This window comes from Squalius cephalus (genome assembly GCF_949319135.1).
Source record: "Squalius cephalus genome assembly, chromosome: 5".
Lineage (NCBI taxonomy): Eukaryota > Metazoa > Chordata > Actinopteri > Cypriniformes > Leuciscidae > Squalius > Squalius cephalus.
The window spans coordinates 6822582-6849407 of NC_137126.1; the positions used below are offsets into that span (position 1 = coordinate 6822582).

General features: G+C 37.7%; 1 protein-coding gene across 2 annotated transcripts in view; it reads right to left on the minus strand.

The window, feature by feature from the left end:
• The window catches only part of LOC307159386 (serine/threonine-protein kinase PAK 3), a 61419-nt gene extending 37873 nt beyond the window's left edge, over positions 1 to 23546 (minus strand). For both annotated transcript variants that reach the window (XM_079872722.1, XM_079872721.1), the window contains exons 1-3: positions 23326 to 23546; positions 1046 to 1236; positions 35 to 135 (exon numbers count right to left, since the gene is read on the minus strand). In XM_079872722.1, coding sequence (XP_079728848.1) covers positions 35 to 135; positions 1046 to 1214 — 270 coding nt within the window. In that variant the 5' untranslated portion in view covers positions 1215 to 1236; positions 23326 to 23546. The remainder of the gene's footprint in view (positions 1 to 34; positions 136 to 1045; positions 1237 to 23325) is intronic.
• Positions 23547 to 26826: the final 3280 nt, after the last annotated feature.

Here is a 26826-nt window from a genome sequence, read left to right on the forward strand (position 1 = left end):
AGCACCTAAAACCCCAGAGACTGGGTGAACTCACAGTGAACTCCCCCGTTACTGCGTCAAAGCCTACATGGATAGTGTGCTCGAAATCAGAGGGCAGGGATATCTCTGGACGCTCTTTCTCTTTCTTCTTATTGGCTGTTGAATAGAAAAACAAACACACTTTTAAACCTTTCCGATCAGCTCATCAAAACATTGAGTTTTTTTGAGTCCCATTGGGTTTGAATGGTACAGTATCGCCATTCAGCGTCTCTGCTGGTTTGCTTAAACAAGTGTGGATTATACTGGTAATTGCTGGTTTGGAGGAGCTGGTGAAGCTGACTAGCCAAGGAAGTCTTGTTGGGGAAGCTAATTAGCCTGTTAACTGTCAGCGTCCTGGCAGTGGGACGTTTGGCACACTTTTATTATTGTCCTTTTTTCCATATCACATATTTTCGTAATCAAGATAAATGAGGTATCATTCGAAAGTTCTGTGAAAAACATTTTGAAATTGGACATTGTGTACTTTTAGCGGGCTAAAATGTTTATGATCTTAACTTCAGCTTTGGAAGGCAACTTGGTTAAACATATTGCTTTGATCCAAGTTATTTTGTAAAATATATATTTTGTATAAAAAAAATATTTTAGTTCAGTACATTTGAATTACAATAAACTGAAACTTCTATAACTTTCATTGAAGTGTACATCTGCTATAAAATTGTGAAGTGTCTTCTTTAAAAAGAGCATCCAAAGCGTTCATGAATTACAACCATTTAAGTTCAGATTTAGGCTCAAGGGATCTTTTAGCTGTAAACAGGTTAAAGGAACAGTTCAGCCAAAATTATTATTAGGTCAGCACAGAATCTGCGCCCACAGTACACTGCAAGAAACTGTAGATTTTTGCAGAACTTAATGGTCTGTCATTTGCAAAGTTATACCCATCCCTTATACCCATGTTTTTATTAAATATTTGGCTAATTTAATTACGCTTTAAGCATTTTCCAATATTTAAATACATTCCACATATTTTCCCCCACAAAATGCACAAACAAATGTGAAAACTACATACTTTTGTCTCCCCCGGGAAAGATGGACCTGAGACGGGCTTTCTTGTTCTTCTCTTCTGGAGCCATTGGAAGTGGTTTGGAACTGTGTACTGAGGAAGGGTCACGGGAACTACTGTTCATTCTCAAGGGGGGGGCAGGTGGTTTTTCTTCAATATCGACACTATCGGACATCTTTAGTTGCACTCCCTATGGCCTGCAAAGACAGAAAGAACGTTTTTGTAAAGTCCATTTAAAGTCCACACTTCACAAGGTTCTAAACATTAAAGTACCCCTGTAGTCAATAATTGTATCCCTTAAAACTCATCTTTGATCATTAAAATTACATATTTAAAAGTTTTTCCTGTGAAAAAAATTCTTCATGCCTTAAAATAGCTTGAATGTAACTCTACACCCTTGCTTTGTTTAGTATGTATACGCAGATCCATATGCAAATTAGCCCCACCTCCACTCACTCATACAGGGTCATCTACAAGTTGATGTATCAGAATGGTAATCTCTACAACATCGGACACATAACGTCGATTAATTTGATTCGCCTTTTGCTTGACTGGGTTATCAAATAGCTAATAATGTGTTGCTAATCTTACAAAAACCATGTTCTTGTTCGCCATCTCAGAGTCAGATGGCTGCCTTCTAAAAATCAGTATCTTTAGAAAAGCTTTGAACAACTCAGAACGTCAATGGAGAAAGGCATATAGTTCATCATAACATCGCAATATACATCATATAGATAATTAACCGGGATAACCTGGCTTCTCTTGAGACACCCCTGCTTCAGAGCATAGTTAATGATAAGTTAAAGTCCACCTGCAAATTGACAGTATTGGTTAAAACATATTTGAATTGGCGATTTCAAACAGTGTTTTTGAGACTGTCTTTGGTTCACTGCAGTTGTAAGGAGAAAATACTAAGCAATGGTGTTGACTCATGAATTTGCACATGCCACATGGTTTTTCTTAAAGCATATTAAAAACACCACATAGACATATAAACAACATTAAAAACTTGATTTTCACCACAAGGGATCTTTAACAGTTATTGTATATATTAATATCAGATATATGTATGTATATGTAGCCTATGTATTAAATGATAGATATATGTATTAAATTATTATTTTATATTATGTATGTTTGTAGACTGCATTTTGTAATGTATAATGTTGTATGCATGCCTGCCTTATAATCAAACCATTAATTAATGAAACCTAATATATAGCATGTTAATATCACAATAATCCTCTCTTATATTTTTTATTGTTGATTTATATCATGTCCTCATAACTTAGGCTACATTATACTCAGTTTGCCAGCCCACTCCGATTATGCACATAAGCTTTATTTTAGGTATATATATATATATTATATATATATATATATATATATATATATATATATATATATATATATATATATATATATATATATATATATATATATATATACATATATATATATACAAAATGACACTTTAGGATTGTCTGATCCACCTTCAAGTGGTGTGACCTCTGTAAAAGAGCCTTCCAACACAGAGTGAGACTACCAGAAAACAAATCCATCATCAAGTCTGAATAATATTTCCAGTGTTTGTCTTTCTTCTCCTCACCTTTGGAAGAATCAAAGGCAAATTTCACAACTACCTCCCTCACTCGAGAATCCACAGGGCTCCAAAGCAAACTACTGCCTGACAGCCTATGCAGCATTAGGTCACCAAAGAGTGAAATCAGATGAGGAACACACTAGGGCGGCATGTGGGACAGGGCCAGAAGATGCTGCCCTAAATCCATTCTTTTGGTTTAGAGCAATTTTGAAAGAGCCAGTGTTTATACTCTTCAGTAAATAAAGATACTAATGGCTTATCTATTTAAGAATTGTCTCTGGATTAAAACTAGTCAAGCAGAACATACTATAGAAAAAGAAAATCACCTTTGAAGAAGAACCTTTGAAAATCTCTGTGCATCTCTACTCCAACACCCCCAGAAAAAAGATACAAAAGATGTCACTGAGGTGGAACCCTTTTAAAAAGGTTTACATTACATTTAGGTAAAAAAAAAAAAAAAAGGACAGGTATCGCCAAAGTGACAGGCTTTTCTCCCCTGAAAGTGATTCAATTCAGAATTAGCTAATGTTAAAAAAAAACTGAACAGTCATAACATTCCCATCATTCACTGGAAGGGAAACACTCACACACCCACACAAACAAACACAAATGCGGTTTCATCTTTTCAAAGTAATCAATTGTAATTAGCCTGTGACCCTGTGGGTGTCATAGATTTTTGCCATTATGAAAGCATACATCAGAAATGATGTCCATAAGCCTGTCAGTGCAGTGTATGTACAGTATGCATTCTAGTAACAAACTTTGTTGGTTTGTTTTTCCAATTTCCCTATTTCCAATTTCCCCATTCCACATACAAATTTACAAACCCTGGGCAAAGCCTACAACCTTGTGCCACATTATCAGCATTTGGAGAGAAAAAAAAAATAGAGATATAAACAATTTCTTTCATCATATAGCAAAATTTATGGCGGCTCACATAGTGAAACAAGCCGATAAGCAAGCATTAGTCAAAGATCACAACTGTTCTGTTTATCTGCCAATGTGTATCTGCCACAGCCAACTGCAAAATCAAACAAAAGAAAGAGTTTGCCACAATTGGTCATCTTTTGTCTGGGACAGCCCAAAATCGTACAATGTACGGGCATCAAAGGGTGATTGCGGTTCTTCCCATTTCATGCTGCCAATAGGGGCTTTCGCACCAGATAGTTCTAGGAACTTAGTTCCAGGAACTAGCCATCAGGATGGTTCCCCGGGAACTAATGGTTCCCCTAGGAACGTTTTCCTGCATTCGCACCGCCAGTAAGAACTCTGAAGTGATGTAAGCCGCGCTTGTTGTTATGACTTATTTTGACGGCACGGCGGACCTTTATTTTGATGGCTCTGAGAACGCCAGAGCCTTAAAACAAAGTGCTCGCATTCTCTGTGTTCATTAGTTTACGATCGGTCTAACAGTCCTGTCTAATACGTTATAGGATAGAACTGCTATACATAGAAAGACAGTATATGCAAATGTATTAGCGTATGCCGTGTGGTTGATGTCCAGTGTTGCTAGCTGAGCAGAATAATCATGTTTCTCTTGGTCCCCTCAAAAGTTGCATTGGATTTTCTCCTCAGCGTAAAGGTTAAGAGGCCCATCTATCACCGTTTTCCATGTTCGTAGAGTTAGTTTGTGGAGTAAATATATAGGTTATAATCTGTTTGCTTACACAGCCTTTTTTAAAATGGCGGGTGCTGGTGTTTCGCGTGCATTTGTCCAATCATCGTACACTAACGTCACGGATAGTTCCTATAGTGCTGGTTTAGACCCTACTCTGAAGTAGGAGCTAAATTAGTTCCTCCTAAAATGAGTTCCTAGAACTAAAATCGTTCCCAGTTCCTGCGGTGCGAACATGCCGACATCCGGGTACTTTAGCCAGTAGTTCTAGGAACTATGAAAAGGTTCCTCCGGTACGAAAGCCCCTAAAGCCATGTTAACATCTTTTCAGACTGAAAGATCCCTAGTTGATAGCTCTTCAAGATTACGGGTAGTGCTCTTCACCAAGGTGCATGGTATATCAAACCACCATGTATTTCATTTGATAGCACTGAAGCATGGTACCGTCAACGTACTTATATTTGTTTTATAAGGGTAGTGATGTTTTGAACTCATAGCAGCTGGTTTACAGCCAGAAGCATACATGGTGTTAACTTGATATACAAAAATTGACCACAAGCATAAACAAAATGCATGTGTGAGAAGTTATTCTGCTGAAGTCATTATGCTGCTCCATTATAGAGCAGAAAACAGAAGCATAAAATGAATGAAGAATGAAACTTGCTAGCAAAATGTGTTGTATTACTATATAGATTGCTCACCAAATCAAGTGACATATTGACATGCCTGTTTTTTCATACAGTCACAGACAATCAGAATCCAATATATCCATTTTTATGTAGTAGTAGTAGTAGTAGTAGTAGTAGTAGTAGTAATTAATATTAATAATAATAATATTATTATTATAATAGTACTTTGTAATGGAAGTCATTTTAAAATTTCAATCTGTGGTCAATTCACCTGAGAGAGTAATGTTCAATTTTGTAATATTTAGGAAGGCTGGATCATAAAATGACAAACTAGATTTAAGTTCCACAATAATGTCAAAAAGAAATTCATAAGAGCACATGCATCGTTCCATCAGGCCACATCACTGCCTTTTATTTTGTTGAAAAAGTAGTAAGGGGCTCAATGCAATACACAGATAGATCCTATCCATTCGTACCTACTGACCTGTAATAGTTATTGATTAATTTGACACTGATTGACTGATTTGAATTTAACAAATGACAAAAGAGTATAGAGCATGAGAAACTCCTAAACAGCAATGAGTTCATTCATGCATGGAGTCAGTTAGTGTGTATTTTCCTCTGCTGTGCAGAAAGGTGTGGTGCTGACTCTTTAACTGTCGTTTTTCTGGCCAAACCGGAGGTCTCACACACACAGAATGAGAATTCCCCGTGAGAGCCATAAAATCACACCCAACACACACAAATATAAACCCAAACGTACATTAAGCAGTTTCTCGGTTTTTAACAAATTTTTACTTGCTGTCATCATCATCATCATCATCTCTCATTTTACAAGATTGTATTTTTAGAAGATTGTATTTAAGTGTTAAATGTAAATTGCATTATGCAATCACATACTATGGTGATTTAACTCAGCCTTCAGGAATTGTCCACTAGTGGCAAACAAAACCAAACCAAAGATAAAGTGATTAAAAAACATCCCTTATTGACAACCCCCACCTCTCACTATCTCTCTCGCTCTCCTGGTTTCTGTTTTGAAGTGTTTTACATGGCATGATAAATATTTTTACATTCATATTGCCAAAGCATTGCTGCATTCAAGTAAAACAGTGCCACATTGATAATATAGCGCAAAAGCAACAGAAATTAAGAACACTGTGTAAATGACAAACAAATATAAAATATATGACATTACGAAAAATGCAAGTAAATAAAAAGTAATAATAATAATAATAATAATAATAATAATAATATCAAAAGAAAGAACAATAATGTTGTTCAGAAGTCCTCATTTTATTCAATACGGCCAGAAAGTAGAGAGTTTGCAAGCAACCCCTTCAGCCATGACTGTATTCACAACAGGGCACTGCTTTGAGAACCTGCTTTTTTACCACACAATACAAATAAAGCAGAAAATATGAATTAATGTTACTTTTTTAAAGTAAAATCATTAAATGCAATCCTCCCACTGAAAAAACAAAACAAAAAAAACCTCCCTGGAACAGAAATAAAAATTCATAGGTGTAGCATGCCTCATCTGATGGAGCTCAGATTTCACTTTATTTTAAAGTACATGTACTTACTTAAGAAAGTACATGGTAATATAAGGTAACTACATTGGTTAAGGTTGGGTTTAGGGTGGGTTCAGGGTTATTACCCAGTTATTGTAAATACTATAATAAGTACATAGATTCTACACCACAACGGCACAGAGAAACGTTATCGCTGGAATCAATTTCAGAATTATTTTTTTCCAGATGATGAAGGATAAATACAAAAAACAGTTGTGAGTTGTGAAAATTATGTGATCTCTTAGCTTTAAACCATACGTGCCATGGTAAAAACTGTAAATCTATCCCTCACAGCCTCGTTTTCATCCACGTGAAAATCAATATGGTGCTTAACTTGACTAAAGTATATGGTATCATCCTTAGGTGAGCTGAACACAATTATGTAACAATTGTTGATGATTATACATTTCTCAACAACAACATTCACTTTTTCAGTCTTATCAAAACAACAAAACTTAACTTGGGCAATGACGGGCATCTCTCAAACTATTCATGACAGCCAGTTAAACAAAAACTGAATATGACAGCATTATATTTCAGGGTTCTGTGGTCAGTTACTTTGGAAAACATGCCTTAGTAGGGAAGGTGTAAGAGCTTATTAAACATTACATGGCAGCAGGAGACATATGAAAGAATAAGACCAAAGGAGACATTAGACAGTCGCTGTAGCAGTCATTCAAATTAAACTGGACACTGAGGAAACCATTCATCTTTGATCAGATCGAGTGGGAGGTTGCATACTATAGTAGTATTTCTGCAGTATGTGTATCATCCAAATTTGGTATATACCTTGAGCAAACATCTAGATTTTCCACAATGTGCAATAGTCAAGCAGAACACACTGTGTGAGATACTGAATCCCACAATTCAATGCCTATCAAACATCACATTGTTAGCTTAGCAATATGCTAACTCCAGACTATATTACAATCAAGTCTTCTATTTGATGTGTAGATTTGCTGACTATGTACAGCATTTTAAAAACCCTTCTGAGGTTCCGTTTCAGTTAAGCATCTGTATGTAGGCAATGGGCAGCAGTGCAGATTTTTAAACCACTAATGTGCATATAATTTAAGTTTTTTTATGATTTATTGCATTTCTTTTCAAACCACTGTGGTCTCCGTATTGCTCATTTTCCTCAAAAGGATATTACAGAGAGGAAAGACAAATGCATCAAGGGAGAGATGCACAGAATCTCTCTCATATTCTCGCTTTGCTGGTCTGTGCTCAGCTTTAAATAGGTCAGAGTTTTAATGCTACAGTCGGGGATAAGGAAACACTACAGCGGCCATATTTAACCCTCCCAACAGAAAAGACTGTCGCTGCTACATACGAACTACACACAGATTTAGGCCACTAGCTCAGAGAGAGAGAGAGAGAGAGAGAGAGAGAGAGAGAGAGAGAGAGAGAGAGAGAGAGAGAGAGGTAATAGTAATAGATGGGATGTTGGAGAAGCTCTAATCAAATGTCTTTTGGTCAATTGTTTTGACGTGGCTTGAAAACGCCCCACCGATTGGGGAACACCCACTAGCATTCTACCAAAAAACATACTTGCATGATATGAACAATAAATAAATCAACAATAAATCAATGTTAGTTCAATGCCACCATCACCACCACCTATGGCCCTGTGTACACCTGGTATTAAGATGCGTTTTGGTCGATCGGATCACAAGTAGATGAGGGAGACACATAACCATTTGCACCTGGTGTTTTAATCCTTCACAACAAAACGAAACAAATAAACACCTCCATTAACTGGAGTGGGCTCAGGCTCTTTATCTGTGGTGGACGACATCAACATGGGGTATGAGGACTCCAGACACCAGAGAATGGCTTCTCTCCATGTTCCTTCTTTCATGTCAGGTATGTGAGGTATAATAATTTGCTCCAAACCAGTGTAAAGATTCAATAAGTCCAAAAACTGTCCACTGTCTGCCCGAGCATACAAGTATATTTAATATACAAATACACCAGATGACACTGAACAAACAGCCTGCAGCATCCCACCAGACAGATGACAGCCCTTTATGACGCCTCAAAAGTCATTACCCTTTCTCTGAAGGTCAGTGAGAAAATGAGGAACCACCTATGGTTCTCTCTTTTCCTCTCTCATATTTTAGAATAAGGAACGAATTTATCTTCTCCTCTTTCCCCTCACTTTAAATATAAAGAGAGCAACAAGGGTATCCTTTGTAATGCATTGCTCATAAGACATGCCACAGATTTGGAACAGATATAAACACAAAGACTCGCTTGGCGAATTCCAATCCATTTTATAACCACTATGTCTACAACTAACAGCATTGCTTCACACAGTTTGTTATCATCGTCAACTGATAATGACTTTTAAACCATATTTTAGATCAAACTAGATTTGAAGGTTTCTGTCTTGAAACCTTCCCATACCAGAATGAAAACCTATAGGTGAAACCTAAAGCAATGCTGACAAATAACATCCTGTAAATGTCAGACAGAGAAAATAATTTTTAGTCATTTGAAATTTCTTTGTGAATTCAAGTAGTGAAGCTGAAATGTAAAATCACTTGTGTCTAGATCTATTGATTAGCAACATAAATTACGAACAACACCAATTACGAGCTACAGGCAAAACAAGTGAAAAATGTAAATTTGAGGTTCACACAAAAATGACTTCATTAAGCCCTCGTCTAGCAATCCCAATGCTCCAAATAGTATTTGAACATCTAAAAGGATCTTTATTTGTAAGTTTTCTGCTCACTTCTCAACGACTGCCACTTCCCCTCAGCAAAAGTTTGGTATCGTTTTAAAGTGCAGCATTCCAACTCTCGATGCTACAAGACTGAACCAATGAAATGTGATTTTCAAACTCATGCTGATGTAAAAAAAAAAAAAATCTTATGCGTGCTGACTGACAGAACTGAAGCGTGCGCACAAATACGCCTCTCAAACACAGACACGATCCCGATATACATACACGGAATTAAAATATCTGTCTTGGTGAGTATTCACACAAACATTATCTGTTATGTCTTAAATTAATGTTTGGTTAACTGTAGGGGAAAAACATCTGATGGGTATATAGTTAATATAATATAGGCTAGGCTGTCCGTTTCATTAGTGTTAATCAAACATATATGTTGTGTAATTATATATATATATTATCATATATTATATATATATATATATATATATATATATATATATATATATATATATATATATATATATATATATATATATATATATATATATATATATATATATATATACACACACACACACACACACACACATATACATATACATATACACATATATATATATATATATATATAAAATAGTTATATTATAATAATAATAATAGTTCAATTACAATGACGTAACAAACACTACATTCTGTGTCCAATTAAACCTCATGTTTATACTTCACTTTGGAACCCCTTGAAATGGGTTCCACCAATTACACACACATACATATATATACATACACATATATTTCCTTAAGTCCGTAGACAGTTATTTCAGTGATTAAAACTAAACTACTGTGCATCTCACCCAGAATTAAGATTAAACAAATACTGAGGTTGATGGATAAGGCTTGTCAAGTGCAACCATTGGCTACTAGGTTGAGTTAAGCTGCTTTTTTCACCACATCTTTACCAAAATCTCCTCTTTGGTAAATCTGACATGTGGTAACTTGGCATTAGCCACAGCCTCAAAAAGAATGTATCTAATAGTAAATATGGTTTTATTATTATGGTCTCACAGTATTAAAAACAACTGTAGTCACTATGTTGTTGGTAGATTTTCATCATATATTTTAAGGAACCAGTAAGTTCCCTCCTCTGTAATTTTGGTTATAATGTGACAGATTTCTGAAGTAAAACATAAATTATGATAAAAAGGAACATGCAGAATATAGTAGATTTTTTTTCTATGCAAAACATATATCAAACAGGATGCATATATAAGGCAAAATATTAGCAGAAAAATCAAAGTTGGCCAAATGGGTTTTGGCAGACAGTATTGATGGCTGAAAGTCAGTGTGTGTCTGTGACTCCCTGCTGAGATGGCTGTAATACTGACAAACACTATGGCAGTAAATGGGTCTGCTAAAGCTAAATCAGCCTTAGGCTAATGAAAACCTTCCTCAATAGGTTTCATCTACTGCACACATTCTCTCACCCTGATGAACAAAAATGAATATGCATATGAAAACAAAAATTGGCACACATATGAACTCGCATGCACATTCATAGTAACAGATGGAACCTGCTCTTTTATTAACCCCATATTAACACTGGCTAGGCAAATATTACTAATAGGGCTTAATGTAATTAAACAGATTTCCTTTTTGTCATATGAAGTAAATAATTTTTTACCATGCATTCTTTTTTTTTTTTTACATACATACACATACATCTTCCGCTTATCCAGGGCCAGGTCACGGGGGCAGCAGTCTAAGCAGAGATGCCCAGACTTCCCTCTCTAGACACTTCCTTCAGCTCTTCCGGGGGGGGACACTGAGGCGTTCCGAGACCAGCCGGGAGACATAATCCCTCCAGCGTGTCCTAAATCTTCCCTAGGGTCTCCTCCCGGTGGGACGCGCCCGGAACACCTCCCCGGGAAGGCGTCCAGGAGGCATCCGGAGCCACCTCAGCTGGCCCCTCTCGATGTGGAGGAGCAGCGGCTCAACTCAACACAACAACATCATCCGCAAAAAGCAGAGATGAAATCGTGTGGTCCCCAAACCTGACACCATCCGGCCCCTGGCTGCGCCTATAAAATCTGCCCATAAAAATTATGAACAGAACCGGTGACAAAGGGCAGCCCTGCCGGAGTCCAACGTGCACCGGGAACAAGTCTGACTTACTGCCGGCAATGCGAACCAAGCTCCTGCTCCGATCGTACAGGGACCGGACAGCCCTTAACCAAGGGCCCCGGACCCCATACTCCCAGAGCACCCTCCACAGGACTCCGTGAGGGACACGGTTGAATGCCTTCTCCAAATCCACAAAGCACATGTGGATTGGTTGGGCAAACTCCCATGAACCCTCCAGCACCCTGTAGAGCAGGGGTGTCAAACTCAGTTCCTGGAGGGCCACAGCCCTGCAGAGTTTAGCTTCAACCCTAATTAAACACACCTGATCAGCTAATCAAGTCCTTCAGGCTTATTTGAAAACTGCAGGTGTGTGTGTGTTGAAGCAGGGTTGGAACAAAACTGTGTAGGGCTGTGGCCCTCCAGGAACTGAGTTTGACACCTGTGCTGTAGAGGGTATAGAGCTGGTCCAGTGTCCCACAACCGGGACGAACACTTCACTGTTCCTCCTGAATCCGAGGTTCTGCTATCGGCCAAATTCTCCTCTCCAGTACCCTACCATAGACTTTCCCGGGGAGGCTGAGAAGTGTGATACCCCTGTAGTTGGAACACACCCTCCGGTCCCCCTTCTTAAAAAGAGGGACCACCACCCCGGTCTGCCAGAACCAAAGGTACTGTCCCTGACCGCCATGCGATGCTGCAGAGGCGTGTCAGCCAAGACAGCCCCACAACATCCAGAGACTTGAGGTACTCAGGGCGGATCTCATCCACCCCCGGTGCCTTGCCACCGAGGAGCTTCTTAACTACCTCGGTGACTTCAGCTTGGGTGATGGACGAGTCCACCTCCGAGCCCTCGGACTCTGCTTCCTCAATGGAAGACATGTCGGTGAGATTGAGGAGATCCTCGAAGTATTCCTCCCACCGTCCGACGATATCCCCAGTTGAGGTCAACAGCTGCCCACCTCCACTGTAGATAGCATTGGTAAGGCACTGCTTCCCTCTCCTGAGGCACCGGACAGTTTGCCAGAATCTCTTTGATGCCGACGGGTAGTCCTAGATATCTTTTTTTTTTTTATTACTTTTCAAATGCTGGTTACATTAAGATTTCTTTGTTTGTTTCATCTTTGTTACAGAACCAGACTTTAAATATAAAAACACATCATAGACATTTTAATTACTACATGCTTAAAACTAGGATTATCTAAACATGAGAGAAAAATACACATAAATCATTTCAGTAAGTATTTTGTGAAAATTATTTTTTATCAATTTCTCACAAATAATAACCAACCATTTTGCCCCTAATAAAGGTGTCAAAAGTGTACTTGTGTCAGTGAAGAGTGAGTGTTGTGTGAGTGAAGTGAAGAGCATGCTTGATATGACGTGACATCTCTCATGTGTCTTCCATACACACTGTGTATGGAACAAACAAACAAACAGCACACACTGAAACTGAGAGAGAGGCTTAACTCATATAACCTACTTAATTTGCTTTCTCAGTGCCTCTCTCTCTCCACACACACAGTTAGGGTTAGAAATTGACTACAGGATGAATAAATCAATAGAAGAGAAAGCCCTAGTACATAGACAGGTAGAGAATGCGAGTCTGTAAGTGCCTGTCTTTCCCTCAGTTTCTCTCTGCAGGCGGTTACCAGATGGCACTCAATCCTCTATGCTAATCCAGTATAGCAACTGGGGCCCTACTAGCACCTCACAAAGGCGCACAGACAGACACGCGCGTAAAATGCGACAATTTGACCAGTGAAATGAGGGGGGAGGATTCCTTTGTGTTTGCATGCACGTGTGTGTGCGGTTGTGTGCATGGGCTGTTCTCAGGATCTGACACCAGTGTTAAGTCTATTCAGTACCTTGCGTGTGTTTTAAGTGATTGGTAACACTTGGTTTAGGAGATTGTATGACTTTTAACAATGTTTCCTGTGTATTTTTACAAACACACACTCCAGAAAACCCTCAATTTGTTTTTAGAATAACTAGAATACAGTAGATCTCTTTCCAAACTCATTTTGAAGATCTAATTAATTTTTTTTTAATAATTTTAAGCAATATATGTTACATAATTACATATGTACACTCCACTCTGGCTTCAATTGTACCGAGGAACTTAGACGTCATTATCAACTTCCTAATAAGAACGTTCTGTTTCCTTCATCCCTTCAGTGAGGACAGGATAAAGGCCCATTCACACCAAGAACGATAATTATAAAGATATAGTTCTAAAAATTATTCTAAATATAAAAGAATAGCAGAGTCCACACCACGACTGGCTATAATGATAATGACACAGAGAAATATGGCATTGGAATCACTTTCAGAACATTTTTTTTTTTTTTTTTCAGCAAATGAACAAAAACATTGAAAGCCAATCAGAATCCACTGAGGTCCACTTATAATGTTAAAAAGATTTTTACATAAAAAAAAAAAAAAAAAAAAAAAAAAAAAATTTAGAAGTAATAGGCTATTTTCTATTCTGTTTTTGACCCTCTTTGAAACACTCTGATAGGAGTGCCACATATAAGACTTGCAAGTAAACACTCACTATGATTGGGTAACAGTTTTGCATATTAACGTACTCGCTACACGTGTGGAATTGCTTTGAAAACTTCTGATGTCTGTTGTACCATTGTCGCACTGTCATTCATCATTTTCTTTAAAGTGAAAGTAAAGGGAGTACATAATCACACGATCTACAACAGACTAAGCAATAGCAAAACTAATCTGCAGTCAAATTAATGCTAACGCAATTTTCGAGTTGTGGACTGTGAAAACGAAGGTATTCAAAAATGATGATGCATTTTTAGTCATGTGACTCATATTGTACCAATAGATATCCAGGTTTATACCGGTTTTGTGCTATTCACCTTCACACTGTTGCTAAAGATAAGTTTATTTGTACACTCTTCATATATTACAGTCCTGCAAAGATGACAGAAAATGAACTCGCATTGCTGTCCTGGGGCAAAACATGAGGGTATTTATGTTTTACTCAAACATAAAAAGGTGGCTGGGTGCAAGCTGGAAATAAAACAATAAATAATCAAATAAAATGATCCTGCTAGAAGAATAGCATGAAAACTTAATTATGTCTGTTCCGTCTGTATAATCCAAGTAAGCATTATTAAGTTTTTCACATGCACAATAAGGTGAATTTTTACGATGTTTCAGTGTGGATGTGAAACTTTTGGAAAATGCTGGTGTGGACAGTAAGCGTTTTGAAACACAAATGTATCTGGATTAATGTAGACATAGCCTGAAACAAGTCATTTTGAGTGTTTGGTTTCAATAAAAGCTGTTTTTGGACTGACGGGGAAATTGAGCTCTAAAACTTACAGGATATTTTTATAGTACAATGACCTCTTATTTGTCAAAAGATCAAGGAAAATGTTATTTCTTAATTCATGAGTTTGAGCATTTAAAGAGGCAGACAACAAAACTGCAGCTTGAGCAATATTATCCACTGGTTTAAGAAAAGATTACAAAATCCACAGAATCCATTTACAAATGCTATGAATAATGAATAGCATATAATCTTTAAAAATATGTTGGGGAAACTACTTTAAAACTGTACCTGATACAAGTTAATCAAGCTACTCTTAGGCTCAATCCCAATTCACCCCTTGCCCCTACCCCTTCGTTTTGCGCGTTCCCGTGAAGGGGTAGGGTTGTCTCGATTCTCTTTTGGTTGGAGGGGTAGGGGTAAGGGGAATGGCCAGATAGCCCTTGAAAGATTTTTTGGGACCACACTTCAAACGAAGGGGTATGAGAAATGTACCTGCATACACCGGCTACAGAGGCAACATGACTGCCAATAATCATTTTCTTTATGTCACATTCAATCTTGTGTTCATATTTACGGTCATGTTCTTCAAAGAAACGGTTACAAAAAAATCGTTAAAGTTCGTTAACAATATGACGCGTGTAAAAAGCAAAAGTTTGAAGCGAAGTGGACGCGCGAATGAGGCGAATTCGCGTCCACCGCGCCGCGCTAAACGCCTCATTCGCGCCGCAAGACCTCCAGACGCGCGTAAACGCGTCTTAACATTGAAATCACTCGCGCCAGACGCTCTATTCGCGTTTGGTGTGAACGCAGCATTAGGCGTCGAAGATATCGTCATCTCCGTTGTTTTCTGCGAACTTCAGAAGAAAAATGCAAAAAAATAGCTGTAACTCACGCAAGACTACAGCTGACGACGGCATCTTGGAAGTTTGTGATAAACATTGGCGCATCTCCTGTGACGTAGGCGCTAGCAACGACGTATAATGACGTGTAACGGTGTAGTAGTGGTGTCCCATTTCTTAGGGGAATATTTTCACCCCTACGCCTTGCCACTTTGTTTCAAGGGCAAGGGTAAGGGGTAGGCAAAGGGTAAGGGGTAGGCAAAGGGTTAGGGGTAGGCTAAGGGGTATAAAATAGAATTGGGATTGGGCCTTATTCAGATTTGTGTTCTAGCACAGATGTTGGAGTTGTGTTTTACCGTATTTTCTTGCAATAACAAACTAACCAAACCGATTCACCAAAAGGTCTCAGGTAACCTATTGTTTCATATAAGAGAGAGCCAGTGTACACTTAGGCAGGCATATTTAATTAGCATCTCAAATCGCTCAGCTATAAAGCTGCAAGCATCGCACAGCAGTCACAAAAATAGCAATGTAGTGTTATGTCATGCAACACCACTAAACTACTTGCTGTAAACGCTACTTTATTATAAAAGTAACCTAAAAAACTGCAAGGTAAGTTAGTTGCAACTTGGTTAGCCAATCCTCACACTCAGCACAAAGTTAAGGCAAATCATTAAGACTGCTTTACATTACACAATTTCACAAAATTACAATGCTTCTTAAATACTATTAGGAGAACCGGTACATTTAAACAAATACAAATGACTGAAAGCAAACGCTGTTTAAAAGGAAGTACCAAAGCCTGAGGCCAAGTCCAAAGATAGAGTTGCCTTTTTTTTCACAACTTATTGCACTTGAACTTTCAAATAATTGTCAAAATGCTCTTCTTGGAGAATATTCAACACAGTCGGTTATGTCTTAAGTGAAAGTAAAAAGTGTCAATATATTAGATCAGTGCATTCGGTCTTAAAGTGGCAGCAGCCTAATATGTAGTCTCACATAGCCAGACTGACGGCAGAAGGTCTGGACTCCACCGCAGTTTTCATTGGCCAAGGACCGCCCAGAGGCCGTCTGTCTGATATGTTAAGCAACCAATCACAGTTCGTTTTGTTCAGCATCATGTTTAGGGGTGTGAAAATGTAAAGTCGATGTGCCTACGCTAACAGACTAGCATGCATCTAATAAGTTATTCATTCAAGAATGTTACAAGTTTACTGCAACAATGGAGCTGCGAACTTTGAAAATCCAGTGTTTAGTTGATTCTGATAAGCGCTCATTGTAACAGATAAACATGACTGCTTTCTTTTTCCATTAGGGGCTTTGGGGCTTATTATACACAGAGGAGATAACAAGGAAACAAGACACACCTGGGGATACAATAAAGGAAAACCAATGAACAAAAGAACTACAAAGGTACTACAACCAGTCACAGAAAACTAAGGCATGAAACAATAAAAATCATTAAACACAAAACGGGGAAAATGAGCCAAGTTGGAGCTAAACTCTGCAGGACAGTGGTCCTCAAGGACCGAGTTTGGACACCGGCCTGGACTAGTGTCTGTGAATATTACACCACAAAAAGAATGCAATTTCAACGTGAAGTCTGAATATGAGCAGTGCAGTTTCATCTACTAGTCCACACATATTCAAGTATGCATGACGCTTGTGATGTTTCCAGCATCTGCCGTCTCACATGAGGACACATGAAATTCACAAGCATTCACCATTTCATTTGATAAAACATTTGTCAGTTAAACATACTTGAAGGTCTTCACTACAACCCACCAAAGTAAAAGTTTGCTTTAATTTGAAAAAATTATGACAGATATATATTACTGTAGAATGTATTTCTCAAGTAATAATAACAGTTTATTAAAAAAAAGAAATGTAGTTATATCACAATTTTTTGTAAATGTTTTCATTTAAACTATAAACCGCTGCTGTGTTGTATGCCAACAAATAAAATGAATTGTTTAAATTTAATTTGATGACATTTTAAAAGATGAATTAAATAGTTTAATTTGTATGTATTGCTGCAGCGTCTGTGATCTGGACACGCTATGATCCAGACCAAATGGTCTGTAGGTGTGAATGTGTGTGTGTATATATATGTGTGTGTGTGTGTGCCCTGTGATGGACTGACCATCTGTCCAGGGTGTCCCCCTTCTGTGGCCCAAGAGCTGGGAAAGACTCCAGCATCCCCGCGACCCTGTAGAGGATAAGCGGTTTGGAAAATGGATGGATGGTTGTTCATTTAACCCAGTGTAATGGGTTGATTAACGCTAGTTTACATGAATACTGGGTTTTTTTTATTTTTTTTATTATACATGGGTTAATATTTCCAGATTAACTTAAATCCTTTAAAATGTTGTATGTATTACAGTAAACAACCTTTGCTTTGGATTAATACAGTTCTAACTGGCAAATTTTATACATTTAGGCCTATACAAAATAGACTACATTTAAACTTGTTTAACAAACATTTTATAAATAAGCAATTAACAGTTAAAAGTAACATTTTATTTCAAGTGCAATCAACGATTTGCTGTAGGGCTGGGCGATATATCGCATGACATTGTTATGCGCATCTCGTCAGTAAAGTCGGTTCCTTGATTAGTAGTAAATCGCCATCACCTGCTTTCAGATGGAGCGGCATTTACTACACAGAGCCGTAGTTAACTGACAAGCTGAGCCATATCGCATTAATATCGCGGACGTATCGCCTGCGATAATTAATGCGATATGGCTCAGCTTGTCAGTTAACTAATGCCTGGCTCACACTACAGGAGTTTTAAAATCCTAACCGATTTTGAAATCTGGTTGCAGCACACACTTGGCTCTTTGTAGTGAATGCCGCTCCATCTGAAAGCAGGTAATGGCGATTTACTACTAATCTAGGAACCGGCTTTACTGACGAGATGCTCCTAACAATGTCATGCGATATATCGCCCAGCCCTAATTTGCTGTTATTCTTTTTCCACTAAAATGGTGCTAGTTCCTGTGCAAGTGATTTGCCGAAATCGGAGCCTGACTCCTCATAACCTGCCCATAAGCAAACATGCAGTACAGAGTTCCGAGAACATTTTTTAACATCCAAAGTAATTAGATTCTGTATTATGACAAATAAAATTAGTTTATTTTATGCAAGGCAAAAGGCGTTTACATCATGACTGACATGTTCTGTCCTGACATCTGATATCTCGTCCCTATATGTTGTGTTGCGTAAAATAATATTTACAACACAGTAAAGGCTTTTAGATTAAATAAAAAGTATACAAACCTTATTGTCACGTGCGGCTGTAGGCCTACAAAGTGTGCGAAGACAAAGGACAATTCAGAATAACAATTTTTAATAAATCCACGCAGGGAAAACACAGGAGAAAAGGGAAAATACAACCACTTACATTAATGAGACAGGAAAAATAACTGACCCAAACAGGGAGTATATCTACACAAGAACAAACGAGGAACTAATGAGCAAATAAATGAACAACAGGTGAACTGAATGAAACTGACACAGAATAGTAACTAGGTCAAGACAGGAACAAAACACAATGAAAACAAAGCATAGTCCAGAGACTTATATTTCACAGATGAATTGTACCAATTTTTGGCAGCACTGAGAACTGCTCTCTCCTGCTCTTTCCCAAAAAGCCTGTGCTCTGTAACTCAACAGCTGAGTTGTAGTAACGCTGCTGCTGGGTTGTTAAGTCGGGGGGTGGGGGAGGGGTGTGTTGTTTCTGTCAAGCCCCTATCACACAGCGCGTTGATCCCGGGAAAATGGCGTAAAATTGCTAGAGTGCCTTCTGTGTGAACGCAAACACGTCCCGGGATTGATGCCGGGATGGGGACCTAGGAACATTGGAATCAGTCCAGGAACTCGCCCTTTATGAACAAAAGCCAGGACCAATGCAGTAAGGGGTGTGTCGTAGTGACGACACACGTGCCATCGCAATGACGTAGTTATCGTGCGACTCTGTTGCTCTTAGAAGAAAGTTTGTGTTCGTCATCAACAATGAAAGAACGAAAAAATGTCTGCAAACTGGAATGAAGCAGAGACCAGGGAGCTCCTTACTATCCGCACTGAAGCTGAGATCGTTCGCCAGCTTTGTGGAACGGTACGTGATGCGTTAGAGTACGACCGAAGCCAAAAAAAAAAAAAAAAAAAAAAGAGCCACAACATTTGTGCAATAGCATGTTTTCGACGCATACGTTACATGTCACATCCTAGCGTCACGTGTCTTTACGGGATGTGTGTGAAAATCCGGAAAATTCCGGAAAATCACTGGCAGTGTGAATCAATCTGTGTATTTTCCGGAATCTCTGTGTGAAAGGGGCTTCAGTGAGATAGACCCAGCAGTTAACACAACAGCCGGGTAACACAAAAACTAAATAATACTGGGGGAAAGAATTACCCCAAAAATTGACCCAAAAGCCTCAACCCAGCATTTAGGTAGAAAAAAAATAAGATAGTGTATATTGTATTTGTCCTATCGTTTGTTTTTTGCATCTTTGTTATTTATGCTAAAAAAAAAAATTTAAAAAATGAAAATGAAATCAAATTAGGCCTTTATATATAATTAAATATATCGCCCACCCCTAAGCTTCTTTAATGGAGCCAAGCAGAAGTGAGACTCTTTATATAGGCTACACATGTATGCACAGATGCATATATGACAAGACAAACAACATCCTTTTTATTCACAATTCCAATTCTCACAGACGGCAGATTTATATATGCTAACGCACACATTCACAAGCTGCTGAAACACTTAGCCTGTAGTACTCCAAAAAAAATCTCCTATTCGGAAAATCCCCCAACACACATATTCACATTTGACACACACACATACTTTAGCCCCATCACTCACTCTGCACATTCCAAATATTTGCCTCCGGTATCCACCGGCCAATCTATCCACAAAATCCCCAGTCCAATAAACCTTGACCTTTGCTACATTACTAGAGACACATACACACTCCATGGGGTTACATAGAAATATAAAGAGCTCCACTAAAGTTTAAACCTTAAATCACAGAAGAAGACAAATTTACTTTAAAACATACAGCATCACAAATAAACACTGCACAATAAAGCAAAAGCCATATAGTTCAGTATATGATGGTTGAAAAAAACGAATTGAAAAAGCATTTCAGAAAATGTCATTCTACCAAAGACTGTGGTTTGCATCAGGTTTAGATTTCATTTTAAAAGGCTGTAGTATGAATTGGTGGTGCATGTGAGCTAGTTGGTTAGTGTGTATGTCTGTGTGTGTTAGTCATGTGTCCATGGGTGTTTTCCTGCCCTCGGCCTGAGATGCTAGGTTAGGCTCCAGCAACACCGCGTCCTGATTTCTGACCAATGTTTAAACATTTTAAAATCTATGCTATGAAAACAACAGCTATCTAATCAGGACCTTGCTGTGGATTTTTAATCAGTTGAGGGGCCTGTGAATGAGTGATGCAGTGCTCTGACAGTCCAGGAGAGCTTATGGCTTGGGCTAATAGGGCCAGATCACCAGCGCCTCTGACTGCCAGGCTTACAATATTGGAAAAATTAAAAGGGATATAAACAGTAAAAACTGCTTAAATGTGTGCCAGTAATTGTTGGCAAAAAGTGAAATATATTAACTTTTTTTAATGTATTTATATTTTAAAATGTTTTTTTTTTTATCAGCACCGTGACAAGTTGCAATTGAAAACAAAATAAATAAGCAATTATGAGAAAATAAATTATTTTTTTCAGGCATAATTTTGATTACAGTAAAAAAAAAAATCATGTAAATTAAAAAAAAAAAAAAAAATTTGTCACAACTGACAAATATAAAACCCAGAATGAACAAATATGGATAAAAGATTATTCATATCTGTGCCTGAAAATAAAAACTGCAGATGATATTCTCAATTTAGGAAGAGAATGTCAAATGACTGTATACAGCAATTGAATCAGATGATGGTTTAGGTTCTAAACGTTAATGTCATCCTCATCTAAAGATACACACAGGGCTCCCAGATTCTTGTTATTATGGTTGTGCTGACCTGGCTTCTTTTGCTCATTATATACTTTCTACTTCAGTTAAAAAAATAAAATAAAAACGGCACAAGAGAAACGCAGACTTAGGTTGTAGTTCAACAGATGAATACATATAACAGGAAACACACAGAAACACATATGAACCGACAAACAAATGAAGTGTTATGAGAGGGAAACCCCCGCACAATCCAAAGCATTACATTCTCTGTAGAGGAGCTCTTCCTCTTCCCTGAAGAGGTGTACTGTCTGTTGTTGTGTGGTGTAAATTAGATATAGGGATGCACACAATATATTAAATTATTAATTAGCAGTCAATAGAAATATGCATTTAATCAAGTATGATTAAGTTGATGTTAGAAGCAGATAAAACTACATTTACAATCTAATCAGCAGTCATTTATGGCAGACCATCCATCTTTTCTATCATGCATGTTTTGATGCATAATCACTTTTACCCCCACTTTTTTGACGTTGCGCTAAAACTTAACTAACCTTTCTACAAAAAGAATTTTAACTTAATTTTAACCACTTTATGTTATAATGTTTTGATGTGTGGTTTCACAAAATTTAAAATTTTAGTGTGAAATAGAAAAAAAAAGATCATATGCCATCATATGGTTATCAACCATAACCTAATATGAATTTTTGGTTTATCAGTATTGGCCAAATTTCCTATGGCAGCGCATCCCTAATTACCACATAATTAGTGTAGCTGTCAGGTCTTTGTGTACAAGCCCCAACACATGATCACACACTCCACCACTCACACACATAACACCCCTATCCCACAGGACACATATGTTAATGAATGAAATCCCCCACAATGCCATCCTCCACCCAGTAAAGAGCTAGGCTACACAGATCATTGGTCCTTGCTCTTTCTTTCTGATACACTATATCTAAAAAAATACATCTATAAGGAGAGGGGCATAGGCTGTATACTGAGTCCTAAAATGTGTATCTGTGAGTGTTACCCTATATTATGGGGGCAAAATGTCACTACAAAAATGGCAAGATCTCAAACCCTTGTCCTTGTGGGGACATGTTTTGGTCCCCATGAGGAAAACAGCTTATACATCATACTGTGATGTTTTCTAAAAATGCAGAAAGTTTTGAAGGTTTAGGGTTAAGGTTAGTGTAAGGTGATATACAGTTTGTACAGTATACAAATCATTATGTCTATGGAAAGTCACCATAAAACATGAAAACAACATATGCGTGCGCGCGCGTGTGTGTGTGTTCTTGTGCGCTCTTGTGCATCTGCGCAGGCTTGGCAGAGGTAAAAAAAAAAAAAAATCAATCATCCTGAAGCGTTCTATATAAAAGACCCAAATCCAGACATGTGCAGTCTAACAAAAGGTCATATACGACCACCAATGACATCAGTCTGTCTACTGAACCATCTATCCACCCTTTACTGCATCTACCCAGCTGTAGCACCAATGGAACAAGGAACAAGATTCATCATTTGGAATGGATACATCCACATAGAAAACAAACGCAGCTTTGAATTTCAGGGGCAAAAAATAGCAGTGCTTTTTGTTTCCACATTTGCCGCTATTCTATGATTACACACACCCACAATGTTCATTTGTGGCATCAACAAAGATACATCTGCCATTGGAATGGGGCAGGGGCAGGGGCAGGGGCAGCTGACAGCAGCAACAGACCCCGGGATACAACTGGATCTCCTCGACACAATGTATTAACACAGCTTCTCTCTCTTTCCTCCGTCATCTTCTTTTTCATCTCCTCCTTAGAAAGGCCGTATGCTAAGAGCCGAGCAAAAGCGCTCCCTCCCTCCTTCACTCCCTCCCTTTCTCTTTCTCTCTCTCCCTCTCCCTCATCCGTATTCGAGTCATCGCAGACAAGAGCCCTTGAGAAGCAACTCACCTGAAACATGTCTTGACATTCCCTGGCTGTATCCGTGGAAGCCTCCTTCTGTTTTCCATGTACATCCTCCACAGCATATTTTCCTGAAAGCTAGTATACGCACAGGCTCTCCATTCTGTGGTCAGACCGGTTCCTGACCCCCAAACCTGGACTCACTGGCTTTAGTCGGCAGCCTGCCTGCTTCACTGCCTGCCTACTGTTCCCTAGCCCGTGATGTCACAAAGCCCTCGCAGCCTCATTGGCCAAGGGGCTGCATGTTAATAAAGGCAGCTGCTAGGAGAGAGGGGGAGGGGGGAAGCCAGAAAGACTGGATCTGCTGTTTCACAGACGAGTGGAAGCAAGGTAGGGATTTAAAAAAAAAAAAAAAAAAAAAAAAAAAACAGTTTTATTCAGAGTAAAAACATCAGTATTGATAAAAATTTTTACAAAATCCACACTCAGTATCATTCAGAGTAAAAACATCGGTAGGCCTATTAATAACATTTAAATACAAATCCACATTCAGTTTCATTCAGAGTAAAAACATCGGTATTAATAACATTTAAAAAAAATAAAAAAAAAATAATCCACACTCAGTTTCATTCAAAGTAAAAACATCAGTATTAATATTATTATTTTTTTAAATCCACACAGTTTCAATCAGAGTAAAAACATCGGTATTAATAACATTTAAAAAAAATTTTTTTTTTAAATAATCCACACTCAGTTTCATTCAGAGTAAAAACATCAGTATTAATAACATTTAAAAAAAAAATCCACACTCAGTTTCATTCAGAGTAAAAATATCAGTATTAATCTTATTCTTTTTTTTATCCACACTCAGTTTCATTCAGAGTAAAAACATCAGTATTAATAAAAAAAATAAATTTTAAATCCACACTCAGTTTCATTCAGAGCACCAAATACCACGGTATATGAATATAAGTGTGTGGTACCATGCTATCAAAAAACAGGTATTACATCTAATAACAACACTGTACCAAAGTGTATGTTTTTGTCAATGAGTAAAATAATCAAAAATAACTTCTGACAGATTTCTAAAACATTTAGAGAAAATCACAAGCTGGCTAAAGATACAACAATTATTAATAAAATAAATACCCAATGAAATTTTAACCTCCTTTTCAGGCTAATTAATAGATCATTGAAGAATTGTTCACTTGAGTGCACACCAAGGCAAGTCGCCTCTTTACCCCAGCCTACCCATGATTAATCTGCGGGCAGTTACACCAAACAAAGGCCTGCTGCAACTTGCCCTAATTTGTCTATGATGTCATCTTTTTCCCTCTTGCTCACCTCTGATTGGCGGATGGCTGCAGCAGCTGCTGTCTTGAGGCGGAGTCTTATCTTAGCTGCTTGGAATCAGAATCACACTGGTTGTCCTGACAACCTCATGGTCCTGTGGGAAAACAGGGATGATATGTGATGCTGATGTGTGAAGTAGGGGATGAGAGATGACGGACACTGACGAGCATTTAAAAAAAAAAAAAATCTATCTGTTGTGTTCTGTCTGAGGTGTGGTAAGATGGGGGAGGATGCCCCCCTTAAGAACAATATGCATGTGCAGAATTATGATGCATCAGCCAATGTGTTAAGGAACATTTTGTTAGATAAAATTATTTAAAGAGGCCATCTTACGATAATTTTACATTTTGTTTAGCCCTGCTGGCTACAATTTTACATAATGTATATAAATTACTTTTGATATAATTCATATTAATATTTGCATAATTTAAAAAGTGTTATTAACGTTAAATACCAAAAATCAGCTATTTTATTTTAAATAGTTTTTGGCAGTATAGTTAAATAATTGAATAGCTGGTGACAGAAAAAGCAGAATCCTAGTAAAAAAAAATATATATATATATATATGAAAGATAAATTCATTCTATGCTAAATTAATTTAGCAAGATAGCAATTTACATAGCAACACTGAATTTAAATTGAATGTTTTCACTCAATTAGTCTTTATGTTTCAGTGAAAAGTCTGAAATGTACATCTCATTTGTGGAATTATTAATTAATAACCCCATGAATTACATTAAGTATTAAATTAAATAAAAAAATAATAACACTAGTAACAACGTGCAGCTTAACTTTAGTTTAAGAAAACTTTAAGAAAAGTGAAAGCTCTGCAGTAAATTTTCACCAGAGTGAGAAATATGTCTGTTCACATGTTGTAAAATCATAAAAATGCATTCTTAGTTTTTTTAATTAAGAATTGCACCTTATGAATTTGCTTAATAAAATAATGAATTGAAGAGTATTATTGTTATTATTAATATTTTTATAATTATTTCACATGTTTAAAATGGTCATACACTGCATTTTTTAAATGTTATAATGTTCTCTGAGGTAATATTAGCAAATTTGTTTGTTTGTTTTTTACACCAAAAAACATCCTAATTTAGAAGTAGGCCTAAAGTGCTGTTTTTGACCCTCTTTTTGAAACACTTCATAGTTTTCATAGGTGTGCCGCATTCAAGTAAAGGCCACTGCTAAGATTGAGTAACAGTTTTGCATATTAAAATATTTTTCAATGTCCCCGCCATTACACGTGTGAAATTGTTTTGAAAACTTCCAATGTTGAAAAATGGCAACCAGTGAAATTCAGACGTGATTGAGCCAGAGTCTAATCCCGAATCAAACGAAAACAAAACTACACCCTTAAATACCAAGTATACTCCAGTGTGTGACAGCATGGTAATTTATCATCTTTATTTATTTTTATTCATATGGCCAGTTTCACAGACAAAGCTTAAGCCTATAAATGCAAGTTTGAGCTGTTTTAACTGAAAGCAACTTGCACTGACATATCTTAAAATATGTCAGTGCCATTGTTTTGTCTCAAGATGCACACCGGTAATGTTTTTCTCTAGTCTAAGGCATGTGTATAAAAGCTACCTAAATGTCCTAATTGAACTAAGGCCTAATCCTGGCTTAAACTAAGCCTTGTCTATGAAACCAGGTCCTAATGTATTTGTGAGGTACTCATTACATTATATTAGTGTTTAAACAATGACACCACAGAACGGTGTTTATCTCTTTGCATAGGTGAAACATTTGCCAACTGTGGAACATTTATGCATATTACCGTAGGCGGAGGGTGAAGCAACTCCAGGGTAAGGCTAAGGATATGCACCTCCCCTTTAAAAAAACATATAGATTTCCATTAAATGAATTTGAAGTTACGTGTCGCAACAATCTACACATCCCTGAACGCTCCCAAAAAATAATTTGTTATTTGTCTGTTATTAAAATGGCTACATTCATGTGGCAAGCAGGGCGGGGCCGAGAGCCATGGGAATGGAACGAGTCCAAACCAGTCTCGAGTTTCTCACGGAGGAACTCTGGGAGGATAAAAGGAGGAGCAACGACAGTGAAGGATGAGAGAGGACAAGGCATGGTTTATGTTGTGTTTTATTACAAGCCGTTGCCGGCCATCAGGGGACGGGGGGAGAAGAGGGCCGTCCACCTGGGGTATCCAGTGCCACCGCCAGG